Genomic DNA, 22400 nt, shown 5'->3' on the forward strand with positions numbered 1-22400 from the left:
CACACACACACACACAGATCCGGCTGCTGTCCAACAAGACCAGCAGTGATGTCATTTACATCTAGTCCTGAGTCTGACCCAACATTTTCCAGGGTCCTATTCATTCATGAAGTTACCCTACAATTAGATGTGGGACGCTAAATGGTCAAACTGAAAAGCCAGTTTGAGAACGCTCTGATCTGCGGGCCAATATATCGCTCACATCAGATCTTCAGTTCCAAAAGCTGTGTTCTGTAATATCAGGAAGCGGGCTAGCTTTGATGTCTGATAAGACCATGGAACATTGAAAAGGGTCATTCATTTTGATAACCTTTGAAACAAAGTCAGTACATTGGAACCAGTTGTTTTTCCTCCAGTGATTTCCTCCAGTGATAAATCCAGCATCTTAAGCCATCCTATGTTGGTATGAAAATATACTGTCCCTCATTGTTCTCTCTACACCCTACTGTGGTGGAACATAATAGATGATGTTTTATATTCGCTCCTGCTTTGATTGGACTTAAAGGCATTTGATGTCTCATTTTACCTCCTGCTGTGGCCGCAAGAGACTGCATACTACATTAAAATGTTGTTTAGTTGTAAGCTTGGCATGTTGGCGTAATGTGGTGGTTAAACCACTGAAAAGAGAGTTTGCACAACAATAACACCATTGTGGATGATAATTTGAAGTTGGATGAGAGGTTTTGACAGATAGTTTGAAGAGTAGTGTAATTAACGCTCCCCAAAGGGATTTCAATCTTAATTTCTGTCATGAAAGGCAGGGCCACCGCTGATGGCACGGATTTCAGAGAAAGGAAAATGCTTCATTGGGACAGTTAGAAAACATCTGGATTCAAACTTTTAATCAATTTTAAACAATCCTTTCAGAACTTATTTTTGCTTCCAGAACTATCATTAAGTGTCCTTAAGTAACCCCTTTAGTCCTATACTCTCTATAAGCGCTCCGGCAAAGGTTTTAAAGGGGCACTCCACCCACCAATTTGACACATAAAGTTCAGTTCTTGTCACAAGTAATACTACTGAAAACACTTGGATGATGTGTTCTGTGGCTCTGTAGGAATTTTGCCCAGTCTAAGAACATAACCCTGATGATGTAATGAGGGGTGTGTCAGACTGGACTTAAGACTTAAAAATGTATACAATAACACAACATTTTAAAAACCGCGGCATGGAGTTTGAAAGACGTGGGAGTTTACCAGACAAGGAAAGTCTAACGAAAGATGCTATTGAGTTGCATTTTGGGAAACCACTTCTTTTGGAGATTGACCCATACAAGAGACTATCAGGATATCTTGGCCTCAGTTGCATCGATTTCCTGTATACATTTTTGGAGAACTTCTTTAAAGAAATACCATAAAGTCTGCTGTATGCCATTTTTGAATCCAACTCAAGCGGAACACAAGATTCAAATCAATCCAGTCCCATGACTGGTTTGGAATTCACTAAACAACTACCAGGAGACTCTCCTGTCTTGATGTGGTTTGCACATTATGCTGGGTCACTGAGGTATCATAATTTCCCTCCAAACTCTTTTAAAAAAAATATTTATAGCCTCCACCACCCATTAATCAAATGAACTGCTTTCAAAACTTTATTTGAAACCATAAAAAAGACCACGCTGACCGACACTCTAAGATGGATAGCTTTTGACAGCTCACACGATACACACGATTTGTCAGAGCTTCACATTGAAATGTAATCCAGTCCACTTTAATGAAGCATGAAGTCACACATGACTTAAAACCAATATTTGTGAAAGGAAAAGAAAAGAACTAAACCAATATTCTGTATGTAAAAGGATCTGAAAAGGACAATCAGCCAACAGGTGACCGCAAAAGATTCCCAGTCTTGACTATTAAAGCCAAACTTTAATAATATCACTATGTTGCGAGCACAGTACTTCTCTCTGTACGAATCATGCATTGTGTTTACCTTGTGGAAGCTCCCATGGAAAACCCGCTTCACTTGCTCCTCATTAAACGTGGCTCTCTGGATCTCTCCTCGGGTGTCCTTGTTGTAGAACGTGATTGTTTTGCTGGAAGCTGAAAAGAAAAGGGCCTTTGATGAATCCCTGACAGTGTGTTACGATGCGGTGGCACGCAAAGCACAGACAGGACTATAGAGAACACATGGTTGTAGAGCGTGGAGAGGGATAAAGAGAAAGCTAGGAGGGATTAGGCCCATGTTCGTAATTATGTGCATGCATTTACCACGTGTGTAAGCGCGCATTTGTAAAAGATACTTATTTAAAAATGAAGGCTTTCTATTACAGAATAATCCAAAAGCAGGATGTTCAGTAGCAGTCGTTAATATGCCTCAAATGTCTTATTTGCCTGCCTATCCTATCTGACAAAGACAACATAACTTTGGCTGCCTATAAATAAGTTAAGAGAGAGCAAGAGTTGTTTGTAAAGATTGTACAGCTGTGTCTACTTTGGGTCAGGTACAGCAGCTTCCCCCTCCAGCTAGGGGCCACAACAGGATGGGGGGCTTACGGTTGACGGTGACCCCGACCTCGGGGTTGTTGTTTTTGTCTGCAATCTGCCAAATATCAAAAGGTTCAGAAGTTGTGTCGGGCAGCAGGCGGAAGAGCAGGACGATGGTGTAGGCTGGGGGAAGACCCTCCGGATGGATTTCCCTGTAAGCGTGAAAGACACACATTGTGATGAGTCATGAGTCAGAGCTGTGCCCTCATCACACTAGCAGTCAGAATATTACATGAATACCAAGACCATTCAGTCTCCCTGTAATGATACAGCATCCAGTCTGTCACGTCGGCTGCCGAACCTGTAAATGATTGCCAGTTTCCCCCCCTGGCCTTGCAGAAATTACCCACATGTTGAAAACATTTTATGTCCCCTCTCCTTTGCTGAAGTTCGAAGTGTTTCCATTTGTGCACATTATGGCAATGGCTGCTTCCAGGCACACAAAGTACTCATCATTATGAACATATTAACAAAGTATGCCGAAGAGGTTTGGATACTTTGAGGCCCCATAAAGACGCCAAGCTCTTGACCCAGAGGTGATGCGTTTGCTCCTAGTTAGACATTAGGTAGGACGAGGGCTGGTCCAGGAACTGTTTTTTAAAACTACGACCACATTTCTGTGTTCCTGCTAGCACCACAAGCCGCAAAAACAAATAGGGCTGTGGGCTCATGGCCAAGGGGCACTGGGGAAACCCTTCTGACTACAGAGGCATCATTATGAATAATGACTGTGGGCTGGGCAGAATTATAGTGCACAGGAGATAAGGCCAATAGGCTGGGAATATGGACATAGTTAGACTTATACTCCCTCTGTTTTACACACCAACACTTCAAAACACTATTTAGTTTCAGCTCTTACTTTGTGGGCTGGCTTAGGAAGGAATCCTTGTGCAGCCTGTAGGCAATGTAGCTGTTGAAGGAGCCCGTCTCCATGGACACACCGTTCATGTCGGCGAATGTCCGGTCTGTGATGTTGAAAGCCTCCAGCATCCTGAAACCTGGAAGGGGAAAGAACGGGAGACATGTCGAGAGGCTGGAAGCAGAAATAGGGAAACCTCCTTGTAGCATAATAGCATTCTACTAATGCCAACAAGCTCCGGAGGGATTAGTGAATGTGGAAGGTGCATGGTGATGCTCTATGCTTACCAGGTGTTGTGAACCCATTGATGTAGATCAGAGGGCAAGCTGAAACAGGACAAAAAGTCGTAGAGAGTTATAAAAACAGATTACGGCTTCAAGAAAGTGATTCATGTCTGTTTGTACATTTCCTGGCAGTAGAAATGTGGGGCAATGGGTGAGCTTCCTGTTAGCTTTGCAAGTGCATGAATCAACCACAATAGAAGTTACACAAAGAAAGTCATCAAAAAACGAAGGAAATATGTTCCTCTTTGAATGCAGAAATACTGAACTACAATAGTGTTTTGTGATATATCAATGTCCGCCTTACTGGAAGTGGCTGTTTCGCAGATGAAGGTGATCAGGTTGTCCTGGATCTTGGCAAAAGCGTCATAGTCGTCCACCACAAACACATGTCTCTCACTGGGCTTGCTGCCGATAACTCTCAACTCCGACATGTCCACATCGGCGACTCCGACCACGAACACACTGTAGCCTGTGGGTGTGAAACACACACACACACACAGAAAACAAAGAACACTGTCAAACTTCCAATAACCACAGGCAGTTTTATCACTGCAGAGATTTTCTCAAGAGTTTATTGAATCAGCCACAAATCTGTGGCTCTGGTGAAGGAAAACAAAGTTTGGGAGAAAACAGGAATATGGATAAAAATCTCTACTACATACAGTACGGACTATACATACAAGACAGAGCAAAACACGCATGGCAATGATTAATAATGCTACACATACCAGAATGCTGCATTTTCTCTGCACTCTTCTTGACGTCATCCTGGGAACGTCCATCCGTGACCACCACCAGCACCTTCGGGACGTTCCTCCTCATGCCGCTGTCTGAGGTGAACACCTTCTCATAGACATGCTTCAGAGCAACGCCTGGACGAAGGAGGAGGATCACAATGAAGGAGAGGGTTCAGAGAGCATCAAGCAGGGTTCTACAAGTTAAATCTAAGACTTTTCGATACTGACAAAGATACGAAGGATATAATGTAAAATCAGTCAGTATTTTTAGCCTTGGAGAATAGTTAGTTACCAAGTACTCAAATTTCAAAAACTCACATTCAGGTTTAATACACAATCGCTCTGTGAGGTGTGTGTGTGTGTATGTGTACTCTAATAAAATAAAATGAATGTATATTGATGCATATTCATCATCGCATTTAGATAACTTTGTTATTAGATGTTACTTATGAATGGTGAATGTGGAGCTAATTTTAATACATTTATATATATCTTATATGATTCTTTACATACTGCTGGGTGACTTGAGAATTTCCCCCTGGGGTCTAATAAAGCCTTATTGATTTAATAATATCATAATTTACTTATTGAATATATTTTGTATTAATAATATGAATCGGCGAAGTAACTTACACTGTAAGATACATATACATGTCACAAAGGTGGCTTTAAACAGTCCGTAACGCTGTTGCGTTGTTAAAGATGTTGTTTTGAATACTGTTCATATATATATTTGCCTCAGCCTACCCAGACCTGAACCAATCCTTAACCCGAACCACTTTCGTATATGCTACGAAAATAAAAGCTTAAGGTTATGTCTTTTTTCTCTCATCACCCACTCACTCATTCTTTACAACAATTTGTTTACTGAGTGTTTACTACTTTGTTTACTACTCTGTGTTTTTTTCAGCGGTGTACCTGTCTTGGTGTTGCCTCCTCTGTAGCGCACAGACTGCAAAGCCGATATCACTATGCCCTTGTCCTGGTAAGTGTTCAGCTTGAACTCGGTCTTGGCGTCATCGCTGAACTGCACAAATGCAACCTGTTCAAAGAGAACAAAAATGATAAGAGAGCGACAATGAACGGTGCACACATAGACACGTACATAGCAAACATACCTTTCAAAACATTACATGCGGTCAGTTTATCTTACAAAAATGTGCAGAGAATTAATCAATAAAGACACCGTCAAGGCTTATGCTGACCTGCATGCCGCCAGGGCTGATGACATCAAAGGCTCCAGTCATGCTCTTGACAAACTGGATGACCTTGATGAAGCTCTCATCTCCGATGCTCCAGGAGCCATCGATGAGGAACACCAGATCTGCCTTGGCACCTTTGCACACTGTGATGCACGTACAATGATGTTAATGTTAAACCTGATCTCAGCTGAGCCGTAAGAATTATCGTTGCAGCACACTGATGCAAATGTTAAGAGCTCTCCTCACCATCGAGCGCAGGGGGCACTGTTGCTGGAGAAGGGGGGGTGGGAGGCTCCGTTGGCACCTCTGTGGGTTTGACCACTGCGAAACAAAACAGAAACACGTGCAGGTGAGGGTATATATATAGATGTGTAACGCAAAATAAATTGGACATCCCAGTTGCTTTTACCAACCAAGCCTATGAGAGAACTGTCCTCTGATATATTAGCATTAGAGGATGTTATCTTACATGTCCTCTCCTTTACTTTAACTCCAGGTCCCTCCAGGTTGGGGGTTTGGGTGTACACTGTGGCGTCGTAGAGCGAGTCAGGGGTCAAGCCATCGAAGCAGTAATTACTCTCCGAGCCTCTGACAGTGATCTCCTGAGCTCCTTTCTTGGAGGCTAGAGGAGAGGAAAGAAAGAAGAGAATCCAGATTAGACAGATTCAGGTTGCGGTCATCAAACAAATTCAGAGTTTACATGATCAAGGCCTTTGTAGAGCGTCATTCAGTAAAGCACTTACGATCAATGGGGTTGACTTTGAGTCTGTAGGAGGTGGCTGCTCTGTGAGCGGTCCATCGGATGCAGAAGGACTCATAGCCAACGTTGTAGGTGGTCAGGTCTGTCACATTCAGGTACACTAAAGGGAAGCATTCATCTTAGTACATAATCTTTCACAACACCTATTTGCAGAACAATGGATTGGCAGTCAAAACTCAAGAATCATTGACATTATTTTGTGCAGATAAAGGAATGTTTTGTTGCATTATTAACTTACATGTGGTGCCTTGTCCAATGAGAGGCCCACTGAGGCCTGTTTCGTACTGTGCCAGCACTTTCAGGTCATAGGTGGTTCCAGGTTTCAGATTATGCAGTTGGTGGGAGGTCACGTCTCCAGTAGACACCTCTAAGGACTCATCAGAGCCTGAAAGTAGACATAAAAAAGTCCCCATATCATTAAAAGAAAGTCCCTCGTGAACTAACACCGTTTTATGCCCAAAACAACATGTCCATACCCTCAGCTTGGTAGATGAGCTTGTATCCGGTAACCTTGGAGGGGGCAGGGTCCCAGGACACCCTGAAGCGGGTGTACCACTCATCAGAAACAAGAAGGTTCCTGGGGCCGAGCATACCCACTGCGGGAAACAAGACAGGGCAACACAGTCAACGCAGGTTTCCTGTCATTACAGTGGAATGGAATTTGACTTCAGTGTTATCAGCAGGGTAATTAATGCATTACAGTTTATTATTGCTCATTATGACTTTTGAATTATGGGTGAAATATCTCAACGTGTGATCGAGGGGATGATATATTGAACCACATCAGAGAAATATTAAGAAACAAAACATCAAGCCGCCTCAAGGAGTGGAGTGGTATTACGACATATAACAGAGCTTCTTTTGTTTGCAAAATAAGGATAAACACTAGCCAGCACTGGAAGCCTAAGATCTCCGTCATTGGGGCACAGCCAGATCATGATTGTCTGGCAAAGGCTCTCGGCGTGTTTGGCCCTCATGAAAATCAAGAATTTCACTTATTCCACTTTTGCTACACTGATTTAGGATCCGTATCAATGGATCAATCGAATCAGATTTTCCCCTGTCTGTGTGCAGTCCTGCATGATATATGTGTCTGTCAAGGTGCCCAGTTTCATGTCCTTAAATGATCTCTGCGAGTCAGTTGAAACACACAGACTAAAGTGTTCATACCTGTGCGTCCGTCTCCTTCCAGCTGTCCTCCTGCTCCATCAGCATACATGGCAGTCACTTTGATATTATACGGAGTGTCTGGATCCAGGTTCTTCAGGATCACACTGTTACTGTTTCCCGGTACTACAGTCTGTAAGACATTAGCCATATCGCATAAAGAAAAGGATTTATACAAGAACACATGAAGAGCATATGATGGATACATTTGCATTAATATCTCAGATCAATGAGAGTTGGTTTATCACTTAGGGCTGTGGGCAAAAACTGGATAGTTGCCAGAATTTATTAAACTTTACGCAACAGTGGAATTATGTGGAATTATAAACATCCTTACAAATTCCTCGATGGGGTCTCCTGTGGTCTGGGCATAGGTGATGCGGTATTGCGTGACAGGACCTTTGGCATGTTCCCAGCTCACAGAGAGAGTGCTGGTGGTGGGGTCATATACACGCATGTTCCTTGGACCACTGCGGGGCACTGAGCGAGGAAACACGAAAAAAAGCGTTGGTTTGTGTGTACATTCCAAACATTTCTTCTATGTGAGGCTAACTGTTGAAATACCTATACTAGATCTGCACTTGCATGACACAAAGGGTCCTTAGATTGTTTTTCCTACTTTAGGATGGACTTTTAACACACTGGCAAAGGTTCTTACATGTCTTTCCGGCATCACTGATAGTGGGTCCTTCGCCGTCGCTATACAGTGCAACCACTCCAACATTGTAATCAGTTTCTGGGAGCAGTTGCAGCAGCAGGGCCTCAGTGGTGGTCCCTGGAACCAAAATCTGCAAAGAGACATCGAGCATGTAACGAACAGACACTACCGAAGAGTTTCAATGCAGCGTGTGTTCACTTAAGTCCTTAACTGATCAGTAAAATCAGATAAAGAAGATAGGAAATCTGTTTATGTTCCAAAATAAACTTGAGCCTAACTCCTTTGCCCTTCTCCTGACAGCTGCTTGTGTTGTGAACTCCTTCTGAAACCTTCCTTTTACTAAACAGTCCCTTGCTGTCAGCACTAATGAAAGAAGAGCCAAATAATCCTTTTTGACCGCTGTTTAACCCAGTGTGACAGTAACAACAGCTGATTACATAGCCTGCTGTTAATTAGCTGGACAGATTAAGCTTCTCGAAGGCTTGTGTTAACCTTTGTGAGTGAGTGAGTGATTGAAGGAAGGGGAGGGATGGATGCTTGTTTATGTGCTTAAAATGGAAATGGGGATAAGTGTGTGGTGCAGGATGTGACCAGCAAATGGGTTGGTGAATTTGCTCACAATCGTTTCATGGCGCATGCAGAGAGCTCCCATCTGTCCTGGTCAACAATTTACTGAGGTGCTTGAGATTCTCAGTGCAAAAACATCACCAGCGACATCAGTGATGCTAGTAATAAATTGTCTAAAACCTCCAGCTAGTGTTAAATGTGACGATGCCGGCAGAAAAAGGCCACATTGCACATCATTGGCTCCAGCTGCGAAAAAGGCCTGAGCTTGCCATAAATGTGTACCTCTCCATCAATAAACTGGAATGTGCCTGACTCTTCAAATACCATGTTATTAAAGTCCCAGTGAAGAAACCGTTCTTAATGGTGCAATAATACTGGCAGATGCTGGAGAGGGCTAATGAGACCATGTCAAAGTAAAACTTGTGGATTCTTTAAGCAACCCAGCAATCCGAAAGATGTGGTCACACTGGTGCCAGATGACACATATTGTGTCAAGAATGGGAGTTGCATTTTTATCTGAAGCGGTGCGTAAAAAAAGAAGAACTCAGCTGGCAGTAACGGCACACATGCATGCACACAAACACACTAACATGGACCATTTGGTGAACATACTAATGGGTGAGGCTGTTTCATTCCTGATCACAAATGGTAAACTGTAAATGCCGGTCAAACATTTTAATTGGTTGCTGCTTGGGCGAAATGCGGCCACATGTGTTCTAATTCTCCTCTTTCTTAAGAAACCCTCAGTTTGCGTGCAATAAGATGGCAACTGATAAGCTGTGATAAGACAATAAAAAAGAAGTTGGAGTTATGGGTGCCATTGGGCACCATTTTAAATTAACTTTATTTATATGCATATGTGCTATATTACACTTCTTCCCACACAGTGGATGGAAACTCACCGACTCAGAGGGGCCGGCGACAGTCAGCGGAGCATAGACCACCCGGTACTCCTGGACTGGGCCCGTGGCAGCCTCCCAGCGAACGTTCAGAGTGTTGGTGGTAGGGTTGAAAACCTGGATGTTCTTGACGGGGCTACGCACCACTGCCGAGCCAGGAATGTTGGGTGGTAAGACAGTGGTTAGAGGTAGAGACAGAGACAGAGATAGAAAAGTGAAAGGTTAGAGTGAGGATCAGGGTAAGGTTAAGCCAAAACAGGTTACAAAGTGTGAAGAAGATTGAAGAGAGGAATGTTAGACATAGAAGACAGAGTGATGAGGTTAAAGGCCAGCAACTCAAGTGGTTTGTGAAGATTGGGAAGATAGATTGAGAGAGAGGATGAGACAAGGCAGAGGGGAGAAAAACAGAGATTGTTTAGGTCAGGTATTCATAAGCGGGGAATGGACAGAGGTCAGTAAATTAGATGCTAAAACCATCATTTACACAAAAACAACAGATATAATACTGCTGCACAAATGCTTGGAGCATGTTCCTTTTTGTATTTGTGTTTTAGCATTGTGAAGTTTGACCTTATGTAGTTTCATGAGGGTTATTTAAGTTTTAAATGATACCCTTTGTGAGTCTCCTAAACAGTGGGACTGACATTCAGTCTCATTTAACGCAACATGGTCTAGACTTGTTTTGTGGACATCCAGAACCGTCCAACGGCTACATGAGAACATGTCAATGAAATGGGAACAATACCGGCCAGCAACCAACAGAGCCAAGTTTAAGACATTATTTAACAATACTGCTACCAACAGGACGCTTCCTGTCAGTGCCCTGGAGGTTAATGAATAGGATATAAAAGGCGTATGTGCAGCACTGTGTGAAGCTTGCCTCTAAAAAACCAAAGCAGATGTTAAGAAGCTTTGTGCCGCTCCCCCGTATAACCCCAAAAATGCATGGGAAAAACACAGTGGGCAAAACACAGCGAGGGAGCTTCCGTACGTTAAAGTTACACAAACCAAAGCCTGATACCTATAAAGCTGATTTGAATTTTAAGACACCATTAACAGTCAGCTGCTTGCAAAGGTAGCTCAAATAGTGAGAGCTGATCCATCCTTAAATTGTAAAATAAATAGAGGCACTGCAGTTTGAATGGAGATGACGAAATTGTTCCACAGATGCGATAAAGTTACAAGGTGAGCGGTAGCAGCATGATCTGACATACTGTACGTGCTGTATAACAGTTTGGTTAACATTTCTAGGAAAAAGCCACAGAACATGAAGGACTCCAGAAGGGAAAATGGGGGTAACAGTATCAGACATGAATCATGACCTTAGCCAAGTAAGTTGAGAGCCATAAAACATATAATGCTCCCCATTCATTTCTAACCCTCCCCTTCTGTTTCTTTTTCCCAAATGAGAGCCAATTACTCAATACACCCCCTCCCCCACTCCCTATCCCCACCATTATCCTGACCACTACCCTTCCCTCCAACCTATAAATGGACAATATTACAGTAAAGAGAGAGGAGACATCATTATGATGCCGCCAACCCGGAGGAATTCCTTCCTACGCAATCACCCCGCAAAATGCTGACTCACTCCCAGCAGAGAGAGGTGGTTTGAAATTGTGGCAGAAACAGGAAAAAAATGTGCTCTCCAATGAAGTTCAAACTGAGCTGACTGAGCTTAATACTGTCATTTTATGTTATGTTACATTTGACATGTTAGGTGTGAATTAAGTGAGCATTAATTCACCTCTGGCATTTGGTCAGTTTGGCTTGGTTTACAACTTTTGAAAGGATTTGGATGCTATGAAGCAAATAAGTTGTAAATGGCTGCCTCATTAAAGGTTTATGAGTGACAACAAGCCAACAACTGAGGCCAGTAGGTTCATTCTGGATGGACATGAATGGATTCCTGAAATCCCACTGCCGTCGTGCAGTATTTCATTTAGGGCTTTTCACTTAGCCTGGGCTATTCTAAACCCTGAAAGCTGTCTTCCAAGGAGGTCACTACTGCTTCTAAACGTCCCTGCATAGGTCACCATCGTAACTTGTGATCTACACCAACGATTGTATGCATGCAGTGCTTACAGGTTTTGCCATTCTCAGATATGCGTTGTCCCTCTCCAGCGGAGTAGACCGGAACCACAGTTGCTGTGTAGACAGTGTCAGACTGCAGGTTCTTAAGCACAGTGTTGAAGGTGCTGCCTGATACCTGGACCTGGGCAGAAGTAAAACAAGACATACATCAGGATGTACTCTCGCCACTACAGGTAGGAGAGAAGCCCGTTCACTCAACGTGGTCTCATGCGCTAGAACGATTTTCCAACTTACCATCTCTTCCTCTCCTCCAGCTGCAGGGACATAGAAGACCCTATACTGACGCACGTTGCCTTCAGCAGCCTCCCACAGGACATTCAGGGTGCTGGTAGTGGGGTCAGTGACCCGCAGATTCCTAACACCGCCCAAAGGCTCTGGGGTGAGATAAAAGTTTGATACAGTTGAACTGTCAAACCCAAACAGTGCCTTTAAGCTCTAACGCTCTAAGAGAATGTCCATGAGGGCACTTTTACAACTGTATACATTTATCATGAGTTGTTACTGTTATTGCTTCTATCATTTGGGAGCACCCAAAGAGGAGCACAACTCACTGGTCTTTCCAGGGCCGTTCAGCTCCTTGCTGATTGCTTTGGCATAGACCGCCACCACGGTGATGGAGTATTCAGTGTCAGGGGTCAGCTTGGGAAGCAGAACAGTAGTTTTCTTTCCTCCAATCTGGGTCTAGTTGGGAAAGAATACATTTCAACTAATCTTGGCTTATACCTTTTAAATATATATAGTAAATATATTGTTATCACTGATGGTGTCAATGTTTGTGAACCCGAGGTGTTCATTCTGCATGCCGTTGTGATGAATTGAACTACTCAAACAACAGTTTACTAGCTGTTGTCCTGTTTACAATAAAGGCCCAAAAGGCTATTCATTCTCTTCGAAAGCATTTTCTACGATATGCATCAGTCTTGCTATGGCTTTCAACAACTTTTAGCAATTCTAGTATCCACTGACGGAAAACATATGTGATCTGTTCATCAGACGGGATCAAGAGTTTAACAGCTCTCCATGGGTCCCTCAAAGTGATGTGAATAACCTGATGGAAAGAATTTGATTTGAAAACTAAAAGACTGTCAACATTTCTAAAGAGGGATGTTTTGAGTTTGTCCATGATGAATACAAAGCACACTGGCCAAGGTAAATCTGTACGCTGATGGCTGAAACAGTCGGATGTCTTGTCATAACAGTCATGACTGGTGATGAATTTACTGCAATACTTCTGGCTGTGTGTTGATGTGGATTTGAGTATGATAGTGTAACAGCATGTGCTTTTAAGTCTGCTTTAATCCTCTGTGTGTTTCTTTAATCACAGTGCAGCTCTGTCTTTTAACCGAATTTTCTATCAGCGAATGAAAAAGAAAACAAACCGAGGAAGTTCTTGTACACAAGTGCAAAATGTGTGTCAGACATTTTGTAAAAAGTACTTGTTGTCCCAGACGAAACAACGCAAAACTCTGGGTTTCTTGGCTCCTTGGCTGATGCTCGCTTTTTAGCTTCCAGCTTTCCATCAACCTTTCAGTGCGATACCACCCAAGCAACCAGCGCAACTTAATTTCATCAAGCACTGAAGAGGAAAACATTCCACCTTGTGTTAAAAGGGAAAGTTTTGGTCAGCTGTAACACCAGCTGAGCCGAAGCTGTATTTTGCACAAAACCTCTGACTTCTGAAAATATGCGTAAACCTTTAGTTGCCCTCTCCAGTATGACAAATGTTGGCTGTCATCTGGACCTTATTAAAAGAGAGGAAAGTGCAGTGGACCAATTGCAAGATTTGTGAGCGAAGCAACTTTGTGCAGCACTTAAAAGACAGTCTACTCTAAAATATTTGACACCCGTGGCACAGTACTCTCTCATTACACAAACATACACTGACCTGACGAGACAAGAACATTCCATTTTCCATGTACACACACACACACACACACACACACATACACATTTGCAGATAGCCAAATAGCACACACTGCATGTGAACCATCAAAGTATAATATCGAAAATATTTTCTCATTGTCTCCTCATAGAGCTGTACAATTATCAGCCCTCAAAATGCGACATGAGAACTTTCAATGACTTCAAAATTTGTTTCTCTCTTAAGTAACTTCTCACAACTCCTAAATGCTAAATAGTGAGGATGAAATATTTTCAACAAAGTTGTTTGGACAAGCTAGCGTTGATTTAAGGCGTTGTTTCGCAGCTTATCAGTCTGTAGTCTTGTGTAAGGGCGTGTGCATAAGCACCGTTTAGCATGCTTGTGGAAACGATGAGAAATGCCTGACAGCTAATTAAAACCAAATATTCAACCCTCATCCAAAAAGACTTTCAGCAAAGCAGCTAAAAAGATGCAGGACCAGTGGGAGACAGTCTGCGGTGTCCGGAAATATTGGGGAAAAATTAGGAAGGGTTTCGTCCACTTTAATGCCGTCATATCCAAACAACCGATTAAGAGATTTGACTTAAGATAAACTGAAATAATGTAATACCAGTGGCAGCACCTATATTTCCTGGAGGCAAATGAGCCCTGGAAGAAGAAACAGATCCAGGGATTGAGTTAAAGCTCAAGGGGCCATGAACGGCAGTTTGCCTGGCTATGAAATGCTCGACTGAAATCCAGTGAAGAGGGCAAGAAGAGTATAATATTTTAATGACCGGTACCGCTGCTACTGCTGTTTTTCCTTTCAGACTATTCAGATGAAATTATAACTTGTGTTTTTTCTTTGCCATTAAACTACCAGAGCATCTCTCTTGTTGAGAAACTGCAATAAAAGCACCTTGCAAATGAATACTATATGTCTTGTGTACACTTTTCAAAACACGATAGCTACACAAAGCAGTGTGTTGGTCTGTTGGGTGACTTACAGTCTGGGTCTTGCCTCCAGCTGTGGGGACGTAAGTGATCTTGTAGTTCTGGACTCGGCCTGGAGCCGGATTCCACCTGGCGTTCAAAGTGGTGGTGGTTTCGTTGAACACAACCAAGTTGGTGGGAGGTCCATTAGGTACTGGAAAACGCACACACATTTCACAATTACAACCATGACAATGTGTCTGTCCGTCATGTGGTACGAGCATTTCTTTCCATGGAATACCTTGAATATATCTTTAAAGACACAGTCCTTGATATTTTGGTCAGCTCATGTTAAAATGTCAACTTTGTCTCGAATGTCTTCGAAAACAAATGAATTTACTTCACTTTCTTTAGTTCATGGTAAAACAAAGCAGGTTTACCACTGTTTTGTATCAAGGATTGCAGCTTTAAAGAATAAAAGACAATCCTCCTCTGGGATGTTGTCTTTTCTGAGGCAGGGATGGATTCTTGTGAACAGCAATGGATTGATGGAAAGATGATAATGGATGGACTGATAAATGCATGGATGAATGCGATGGATAGATGGATGGATGAACAGATGATGGATGATGGAATGCGCTTCAAAAACAAGGATTCAAATCCCTGTTTTGCAGGGCATGCATATTTTAAATCCCTCTTCAGCCATTTCATTTGTCATTTGACTGAGTAAGAACAGATTCAGGAACAGCCATGGGATGGATGGTATGGACAATGAGACAAACACAGACAAGGACAGACAAACATGATAAAATCGGCCGTGTCAGGTGCATCACAGCACCACTGGAGCGATGGAAGGGTTAAGGGCCTTGCTTGATGAAGTAATGATGGTTGTTCAATGAACAAAAATGCTGATGACTGGTTTAAATAATAAAACATGCTTTCACAACTTGAAAGAAAAAGCATCCTCTTGCTTTACCACAAATATACTTACGTTTTTTACCATCACTTGTGGACCCTAGAGGCACTAGAGGCAGAAATAGAAAGGTATAATGGGCATACCCTTCGCTCAACATTTCACTCAGCATATTTCCAATGGGTAAAAATGTGAAAGTTTAATAATTGGTCTAGCCTTAAATCAAAGATCTGACAGAGATTTTGTCAAGCAACTGAAGCAAAACAGTGTTATCTTAGTTGATTGTTCGGTCGTCATCGCAGTGCTGCAGGAGTGTGAATCTTACATGTCCTCTCACTGCCCAGCAGATCCTCGCTCTCTGATTCATCCGGATAGATTGCGGTGACAGACACATCATAGGGCGTGTCTGGCTCCAAGTTCTCCAGAACGTGGGTGAGCTGATCATTGTTCAGAATGTCCTGATGAGCAAAACACAATCACAGGGTGAAGGAAGGCGCTGGCCTGAAATTTTAGCCAAAACAAACCAAAGATGAGCAACACAAGATCCATGCTGAGTGCTTATGATTGGATTGGTGCAAAAGTCTGTTTTCAAGATGTTCCACATGCCTCCATTGGAGTTCTTTTTCAAAATATCGGCAATGCACCTTCTCTGAGCCTCCTCAAGAAATACCTGCATGAATTGTTCGATCAGAAATGTGAACATCATTGACAACTTTTTTTCTCTTACGTATTGGAAGTTGGACTCTCCCTTCTTTGTCCAGCCAATGCGGTACAGGGCCACGTCAGGGGCTCCGTGCTCCCAGGTGGCTCTGAAGCTGGTCTGTGTAACTTCTGAGAGTTGCAGGTTCTTTGGTGCAGGAACCACATCTGCAGAATAGAGGGAGAGGTGTTAAGTGTGATCTCTACATCAATGAAAGGCAGGCAAATGGGACAGTGCCATTATCCACAATGTCATAATAATGATGATTTAATTCTTACCAGTGATTGCATCTCCCAACATTGGCTGACCAGGTCCCTCATCATAGATCGGAGTGACAGCCAGACCATACTCAGTCTGTGAGATCAGGTTCTCCAATTGTCTGGTGGTCAAACTTCCATCCACTTCCAGCTGTAGAACAATCAAACACGCTTGTTTAATATTATTACACAAAATCAACAAGGCTAATACATGTATATCAATGTTTGAAAGCTCATAGAACTTCAGATGTTTTTCTCTTCAGCCACATTTTGCCACAGCATGAGTTTCCAGGAACACTGGCGACAGCTGGAATGCACTCCTTATAAGTAAAAGTAGACTAGTAGGAAATTTGAAGGTATAAAACTGTGCTTGTTTCCGGAGAAAAAAACAGGAACAAACAAAAGACACAAACCAAACAAACATCACAAAATAACTGCAAATAAAACCACTTGGAATATTTATAAGAAACACCACGCTGATCCCATTAAGTTTTATTTGCTGAATTTCAAGAAATTGTACTTAAGATATTCATTCTGAACACCCATTAACTTGAACAGTTGCTGTTCTTTTGCTGAGTTTAAAGTCCAAACAGACACAGTATTTGTCTCTGTGAACCATTAAACCATTGCAAAATGATTCACCTGGAGGGAATATGCGGTCTGTGTTGTGAGTGGCATTCTGTCATTTGTTGTGCTCTACCACATAATCCATCAGGACAAACATGACATTGTGCTACTTTCTGGGAAGTAGGCTCTTCCTCCCCACGCACTGCATCGCATCTTCCTCCCATGAGTCACTTTCACATGTGTGTTTCCATCAGAAGAGGTTTGAGGATCACCTCCATCTGATTTATGGCTAAGGAAGTAGCAAAAATGCCGACCGCAGTTTTCTGCTGCAGAACTCCTAAAAGGGGATATGCAACCATAAAGTAGCTGTCCAATCTACCCTTTAACCCCCACAAAACAATTTTCTGATAGTTTTATAATGTTTTCATTGGACTCAAAAACATTCCCTCAGGTCCATCCAACCAGCTGCAGTCTGCATTATGTGGTCTCAGCCGATATATGAAGGATTCAGTGAATATATATATAAATAAATAAATATCAATATACAAACCTAATGGCTCGAACAGACAACAGGCAGCGGAAGTCCTTGTGGAAAACAGGGTTTTAGTGGGAAGAGAGGAGCTCAAAAGGATTGGAACCAAACTCACTTCTTTCGCATCTCCCTCTTCAGGCTTGTAGGTGATGAGGTACTTGCGAACAAGACCAGGAGCAGCATCCCAAATCAGCCACATGGTGCTGTGGGTGACGTCGCGAACGATCAGTTTGCCCGCAGGTGGCAGGGGCACTGAGCAGGGGGCAGAAGGTCAGTGTTAGTTTTAGGATTATAGTTAACCATTCATAAAGACAAGGCTGAGGCCAAAGGGGCTCTGCTTCATGAAATACTGCAATGGTCTACATTAATGACGTTAAGTCATGGTTATTAAGTGACAACATACATGTGACTCCCTGCTTGGTCAGTGGTTCACTAGCTGACTCTCCATGCAGGGCGAAGAGGGAGAGGGAGTAGGCTGTGTTGGGGAGTAACTCCACCAGCTGGACTTCAGTTGTATCCCCTCCCACTCTGATCTGCAACGTGACCAGACCAAGCCAACAACACAAGGTCAGAGGGGAAGTGACGTAGATTGAGACATTTGGATGAGAACAGTGGGAGAATTTCATCTGCCGATTCTGGGTTTTGGCCCACCGAGGTTCAACACCTCATGAGCAAATGATGATGTTCCCTTTGGCAGAGCTCATGGTTCACCCACCCCTTTGAGACTAACAAATGTTGGAGGTGGTGGAGCGGTGGCTGGTGGCTTTGTAAAGTGCTATTTCAGTGTGTGACATCTGGATTTTGTGAAGAACTGCTTACAGTGTTTGGTCACCCCTCGTGTTTAGCAATGTATGTTATTGTGTGTTTTCTTTCATATGAATGCATGTGCGATTGTGTCCACCCATGAACATGTTTCCCATGCCGTAATCTGTCATATCCCCAGCTGATCGGCCGTACGCCCTTTCGTTCGGCCACACTGTGTTCTCAAGTGTTCTCTTACCTCCTGCTCCAGGGTGGGCTGCGTGGCATTGATGGCGCTGTAGAGCAGCATGTAGCCAGTGGCCCCGACTGCCTGCTCCCATCTCACCCGCATGGTGGTAGTCTGCTCTTCATAAATGTCCATGTTTCTCACAGCACCCAGGGGCACTAGATAACCAGGCAATGACGTTAAAGGCAACAATTATTGGCACAGTGAAACTGAGGTTATAACAATTGCGTCTGCCATCAGTAAAACAGAAATTAACAACATCTTAAAAGACCCAACCAAAATATGTCAACATTTAACTTGAAATTGCTTTTTAATTTCCATCTAATTAAGAGTTACAATTGCTCTCTTTTGCTCTCTCAATGTATGCTTTAATAAACAAATCAACAACAACAACAAAATAATCTACATACTATCTTTGAACGTTTATTAATGGGGACCACACAGGAATCAGTCTCTGAGAGCGTGCAATTGCTGTTATGCAACTGAGCCAGAGAGACTCACGGATGGAGACAGACTCAAAGGGAAACTTCTGTTCATAGGAGTAAAGGCTGGAGGTTCATGAGTGCTCAAGAGCCTGCTGGAATTTAAACAGCTGTTCTTTGACAGCCCCTCTTACTGGGTTTCCTTAAGTGGGAGATTGTCACATCTACGACTAATGATCAAAGACCAGTCAGACAATTTCTGTATGTTTAATTGAAGTAGTTTACATTCCCACGGACAGCTTTCACCATATATGGATTTTTACAAGTGGTTCTCTTTAAATCAAATGATGCGGGCCTTTGTTGTAAAGCAAAAAGCCAGAAAGAGAAGACATACGTGTGGTCTCAGCTCCATTGAGAGGCTCGCTGCTCTCCTCTCCCACCACCGAGTAGACGTTGATCGTGTACTGTGTCAGAGGGTTGAGGCTCTGAAGAACCACCGTGGTCTCAGTGCCATCCACAAACACCTAATACAGATGGAATAGTTAGAAGATCGCAGCGAAAGGAGTAGAGATCTGCTTTTTTACTGCATTGACTTAAGTATTTCATAAAGCTATGCAATAAATAACAGAAATCCATCTGACAAGTTATTACTTCACTTAAACTCAGCATGGGCTTCAATTTCAGATCCCTAAACAACAATGAAACCTCATCACTATGTTCACTTTTTAGCATAACCATGGGAGCTGGACAAAAATCTCCTACATGTAATTAGATTCAGACCCAAAAGTCCATCTTTTCCACACATTGTGGAACCAAGACCCTGCTGGCCAATGGAGCTATCACTCCTGAAATCATTATTTGCTTTCTAATCCTCTAAACTGCGAGCTGTGTGTTTTGTTTCCTCGCCCTGTGTCGTGATGTAATTAGACACCCAAACAGTGAGAGGCCAACACAAACAGGAGGCTGGAAATAGAAGTTTGAGTGGAGTTTCCCATTAGTCTAAAAAAAAAACAGTGGGTCAGGACACATTAAAGCCCCAGAAAACACCCACACAGGGAGATGAACTAGACGTCTTTTTAGTGTTGCTGTGCATTGTTTTACTGTATGGAGCAGGTATACCTGTTGTGGGCGTCCAGACAAAGTCATGTATTCCACACGGTACTTCTCCACAGGGCCATCAGGGGCGACCCAGGTGGCTCTGAAGGAGTGGTGAGTCACCTCTGATGTCACCAGGTCAGTTGGAGCATCGGGTGCACCTCCTATTCAGGTGTAAGCATGACAAGACAGAAACTGCTAAATGGACCATCCCAGTGAACATAATAACATTAAGGAGCGGGGGTAAAAACTAAATGTGGCAACAGATAAAAGCGCTCATTTTTGGTAACAAGTCCTAACAGAACCTTATAAACACCACAGTACTTATTGAGACTATAAAGCCACATCCTCTCCAAGGAGTTCCCCTGGCATACAGTATCAAATAGCAGCTCTTTAATTTGATTAAGGAGCAGACATTTTCCTATTCTAGGGAGGCAGAGAGAATATCAGGGGAAGAAGACAATAATAGATCTGCAATCATTTCCAAGAGCTTGGCTGGTTCTTTGGCTCTAATAATGATAATAATAATAATAATAATACATCAGATTAATGTAGTGCTTTTCAAAGTTCCCAAAGATCCTCAAAGTGCTGCTTTCCATGGTGGGCCAGACATGTAACTGACGGTCTGTGATGCTATTCACTGTATATATATATTTATAAATGTCTGGGAATGGAGCAGTTGGCTTATATGGGGTTATTATTTTTTGCAAAGTAGAAGGTGTCTGTCCTTGCAATCCGGTTACTGTTCCTCAGTGATTCCTTTACTTTGATCAGTCCAGTGGGTGCATACTTTGCTGTAAACTCATACATACCTGGTCCCTTGACACTGTTACAGAGGTTGTCAGTAAGGCTATCAACGATTTCCAGCAGGAAGGAGAAGTCAGCCACATTGTACATGTGAATACTATCCGGATCAGTGGCGATAGACCTCAACTCATTCTCATCAGCATTCTTCACACCTAAAGAGCAATAATGAGGACAGTAGTTATAAGCGCTGTGATAAGTACGAAAGCTGTAGGCTACTTCGTACAACGAGTTTTTGCACACAAACAGAAATGATTTATTTTCACTTACCGATGGCGTAGAGCTCAATGCCCTGATCGCGCAAGTGTTGAGCGTTGATGTTGACTTCGTCCTGGGATTTGCCATCAGTGATCAACACACCGATCTTTCTGGCTTTGGGTCGCATCCCAACGTTGTCTTTGAAATTGTTCTGGAGGAGGTAGTTCAAAGCCATACCTGCAACGACGACATCAATGTTCATTTTTCATCCTGATAGTCAAACAATACAGAATTCACTACAGTCCTTTTAGAAGTGGAAGTGACTCCGGTCCCACTGGCAACACAATAAATATATAGATAAAAGTACCAGTCATGGTGTTTCCTCCTTTGTAGGGCAGGTTAGCCACAGCATCCAGGAGAGAGTCCCGGGTTTGATGAGCATCCAAGTGCCATTCAGTCTTTGGGTCTCCACTGTACTGAGCAAGACCTAAAGACACCATCAAAAAAAGTGTTATACCAATGCAAAGAGACCTTTTGTTTTATTACTACTAACCAGTTGACTATAACTGTGCTTATTCTGGTTAGACCCACCAATTTGGACCCTTTCAGGGCCGATGTCAAAGACTCCCACCATACGGGAGATGAAGGCACGAATGGTCCTGAAGTTGAGACGTCCAATACTCCAGGAGCCATCCACCAGCAGCACAATGTCAGCTTGTGCGGCGGTCTTACAAGTCACATCTGAGAGGGCAAAATTTCAGGGCCTTAATTTGACAAAAATGAAGGTTTGATATGACATATATAAAACAGAAGTCCATGTCCAACTTTCATGTACACACAATAGTGTGTGGTGAATTGTAATGAAAGAGGTAATTAAATATGTGTGAGAGGTAAAGGAAAAAAGAAGAGAAGAGATCATTTTTGGCATTGAACAGAACTAATTAACATCAAAACATTCCCCAAGGTGCACACAAACAATATATTTACAAGCAAGTAAAACATTTCCTCTTTTCTGAGGATTTTTATCAGACAACTTTTATTTTCCAGGTGTTGTAATTATTATCTTCTTGTCTTGTAGCATGTCGAGGCAGTATTTTTCTCAGGTTGTTCTTTTTGGATCCGTGAGTTAGTCAGGAGAGTACACCCTTAATGGCCTCTGACATATCAAAGGCCTCCGTTGGAGAGGGAATTACTGTGCCCTCCAGAGCAGCAAGGTCAGATTCAGATTTTCCAAACACCTGTGTGATGACAAGGAAGGCATCCGATCCACTGTACCTAAAAGAGGGCTGCAGATGTGCTTTGAAGATATGCAGATGTCGCACTAACTGCCACTGTCTGCAACTGAAAACAGGTTACATGTTTGATTTACAGATTCGTTTGCTCACACAGAAAACCCCAAAACCAGGCCCCACGACAG

At 42.8% G+C, this 22400-nt stretch overlaps 1 protein-coding gene across 3 annotated transcripts in view; it reads right to left on the reverse strand.

Moving 5' to 3' along the window:
- Positions 1-22400, reverse strand: part of col12a1a (collagen, type XII, alpha 1a) — a 55322-nt gene that overhangs the window by 12775 nt on the left and 20147 nt on the right. For 2 of the 3 annotated variants that reach the window (XM_079175382.1, XM_079175384.1), the window contains exons 18-51: positions 21575-21724; positions 21351-21470; positions 21056-21220; positions 20794-20940; positions 20006-20145; positions 19281-19410; positions 18477-18622; positions 17880-18009; positions 17592-17728; positions 16399-16528; positions 16148-16287; positions 15746-15878; positions 15499-15531; positions 14582-14721; positions 12265-12394; positions 11948-12087; positions 11705-11834; positions 9623-9765; positions 8154-8283; positions 7833-7975; positions 7499-7628; positions 6805-6924; positions 6567-6713; positions 6312-6428; positions 6038-6190; positions 5815-5889; positions 5572-5711; positions 5285-5408; positions 4358-4501; positions 3934-4098; positions 3633-3671; positions 3346-3484; positions 2496-2638; positions 1933-2042 (exon numbers count right to left, since the gene is read on the reverse strand). In XM_079175382.1, coding sequence (XP_079031508.1) covers positions 1933-2042; positions 2496-2638; positions 3346-3484; positions 3633-3671; positions 3934-4098; positions 4358-4501; positions 5285-5408; positions 5572-5711; positions 5815-5889; positions 6038-6190; positions 6312-6428; positions 6567-6713; positions 6805-6924; positions 7499-7628; positions 7833-7975; positions 8154-8283; positions 9623-9765; positions 11705-11834; positions 11948-12087; positions 12265-12394; positions 14582-14721; positions 15499-15531; positions 15746-15878; positions 16148-16287; positions 16399-16528; positions 17592-17728; positions 17880-18009; positions 18477-18622; positions 19281-19410; positions 20006-20145; positions 20794-20940; positions 21056-21220; positions 21351-21470; positions 21575-21724 — 4403 coding nt within the window. The remainder of the gene's footprint in view (positions 1-1932; positions 2043-2495; positions 2639-3345; positions 3485-3632; positions 3672-3933; positions 4099-4357; positions 4502-5284; positions 5409-5571; positions 5712-5814; positions 5890-6037; positions 6191-6311; positions 6429-6566; positions 6714-6804; positions 6925-7498; positions 7629-7832; positions 7976-8153; positions 8284-9622; positions 9766-11704; positions 11835-11947; positions 12088-12264; positions 12395-14581; positions 14722-15498; positions 15532-15745; positions 15879-16147; positions 16288-16398; positions 16529-17591; positions 17729-17879; positions 18010-18476; positions 18623-19280; positions 19411-20005; positions 20146-20793; positions 20941-21055; positions 21221-21350; positions 21471-21574; positions 21725-22400) is intronic. The other variant, XM_079175383.1, reaches the window with a different exon arrangement.

This window comes from Pholis gunnellus (assembly GCF_910591455.1).
Source record: "Pholis gunnellus genome assembly, chromosome: 15".
NCBI classification, from domain to species: domain Eukaryota; kingdom Metazoa; phylum Chordata; class Actinopteri; order Perciformes; family Pholidae; genus Pholis; species Pholis gunnellus.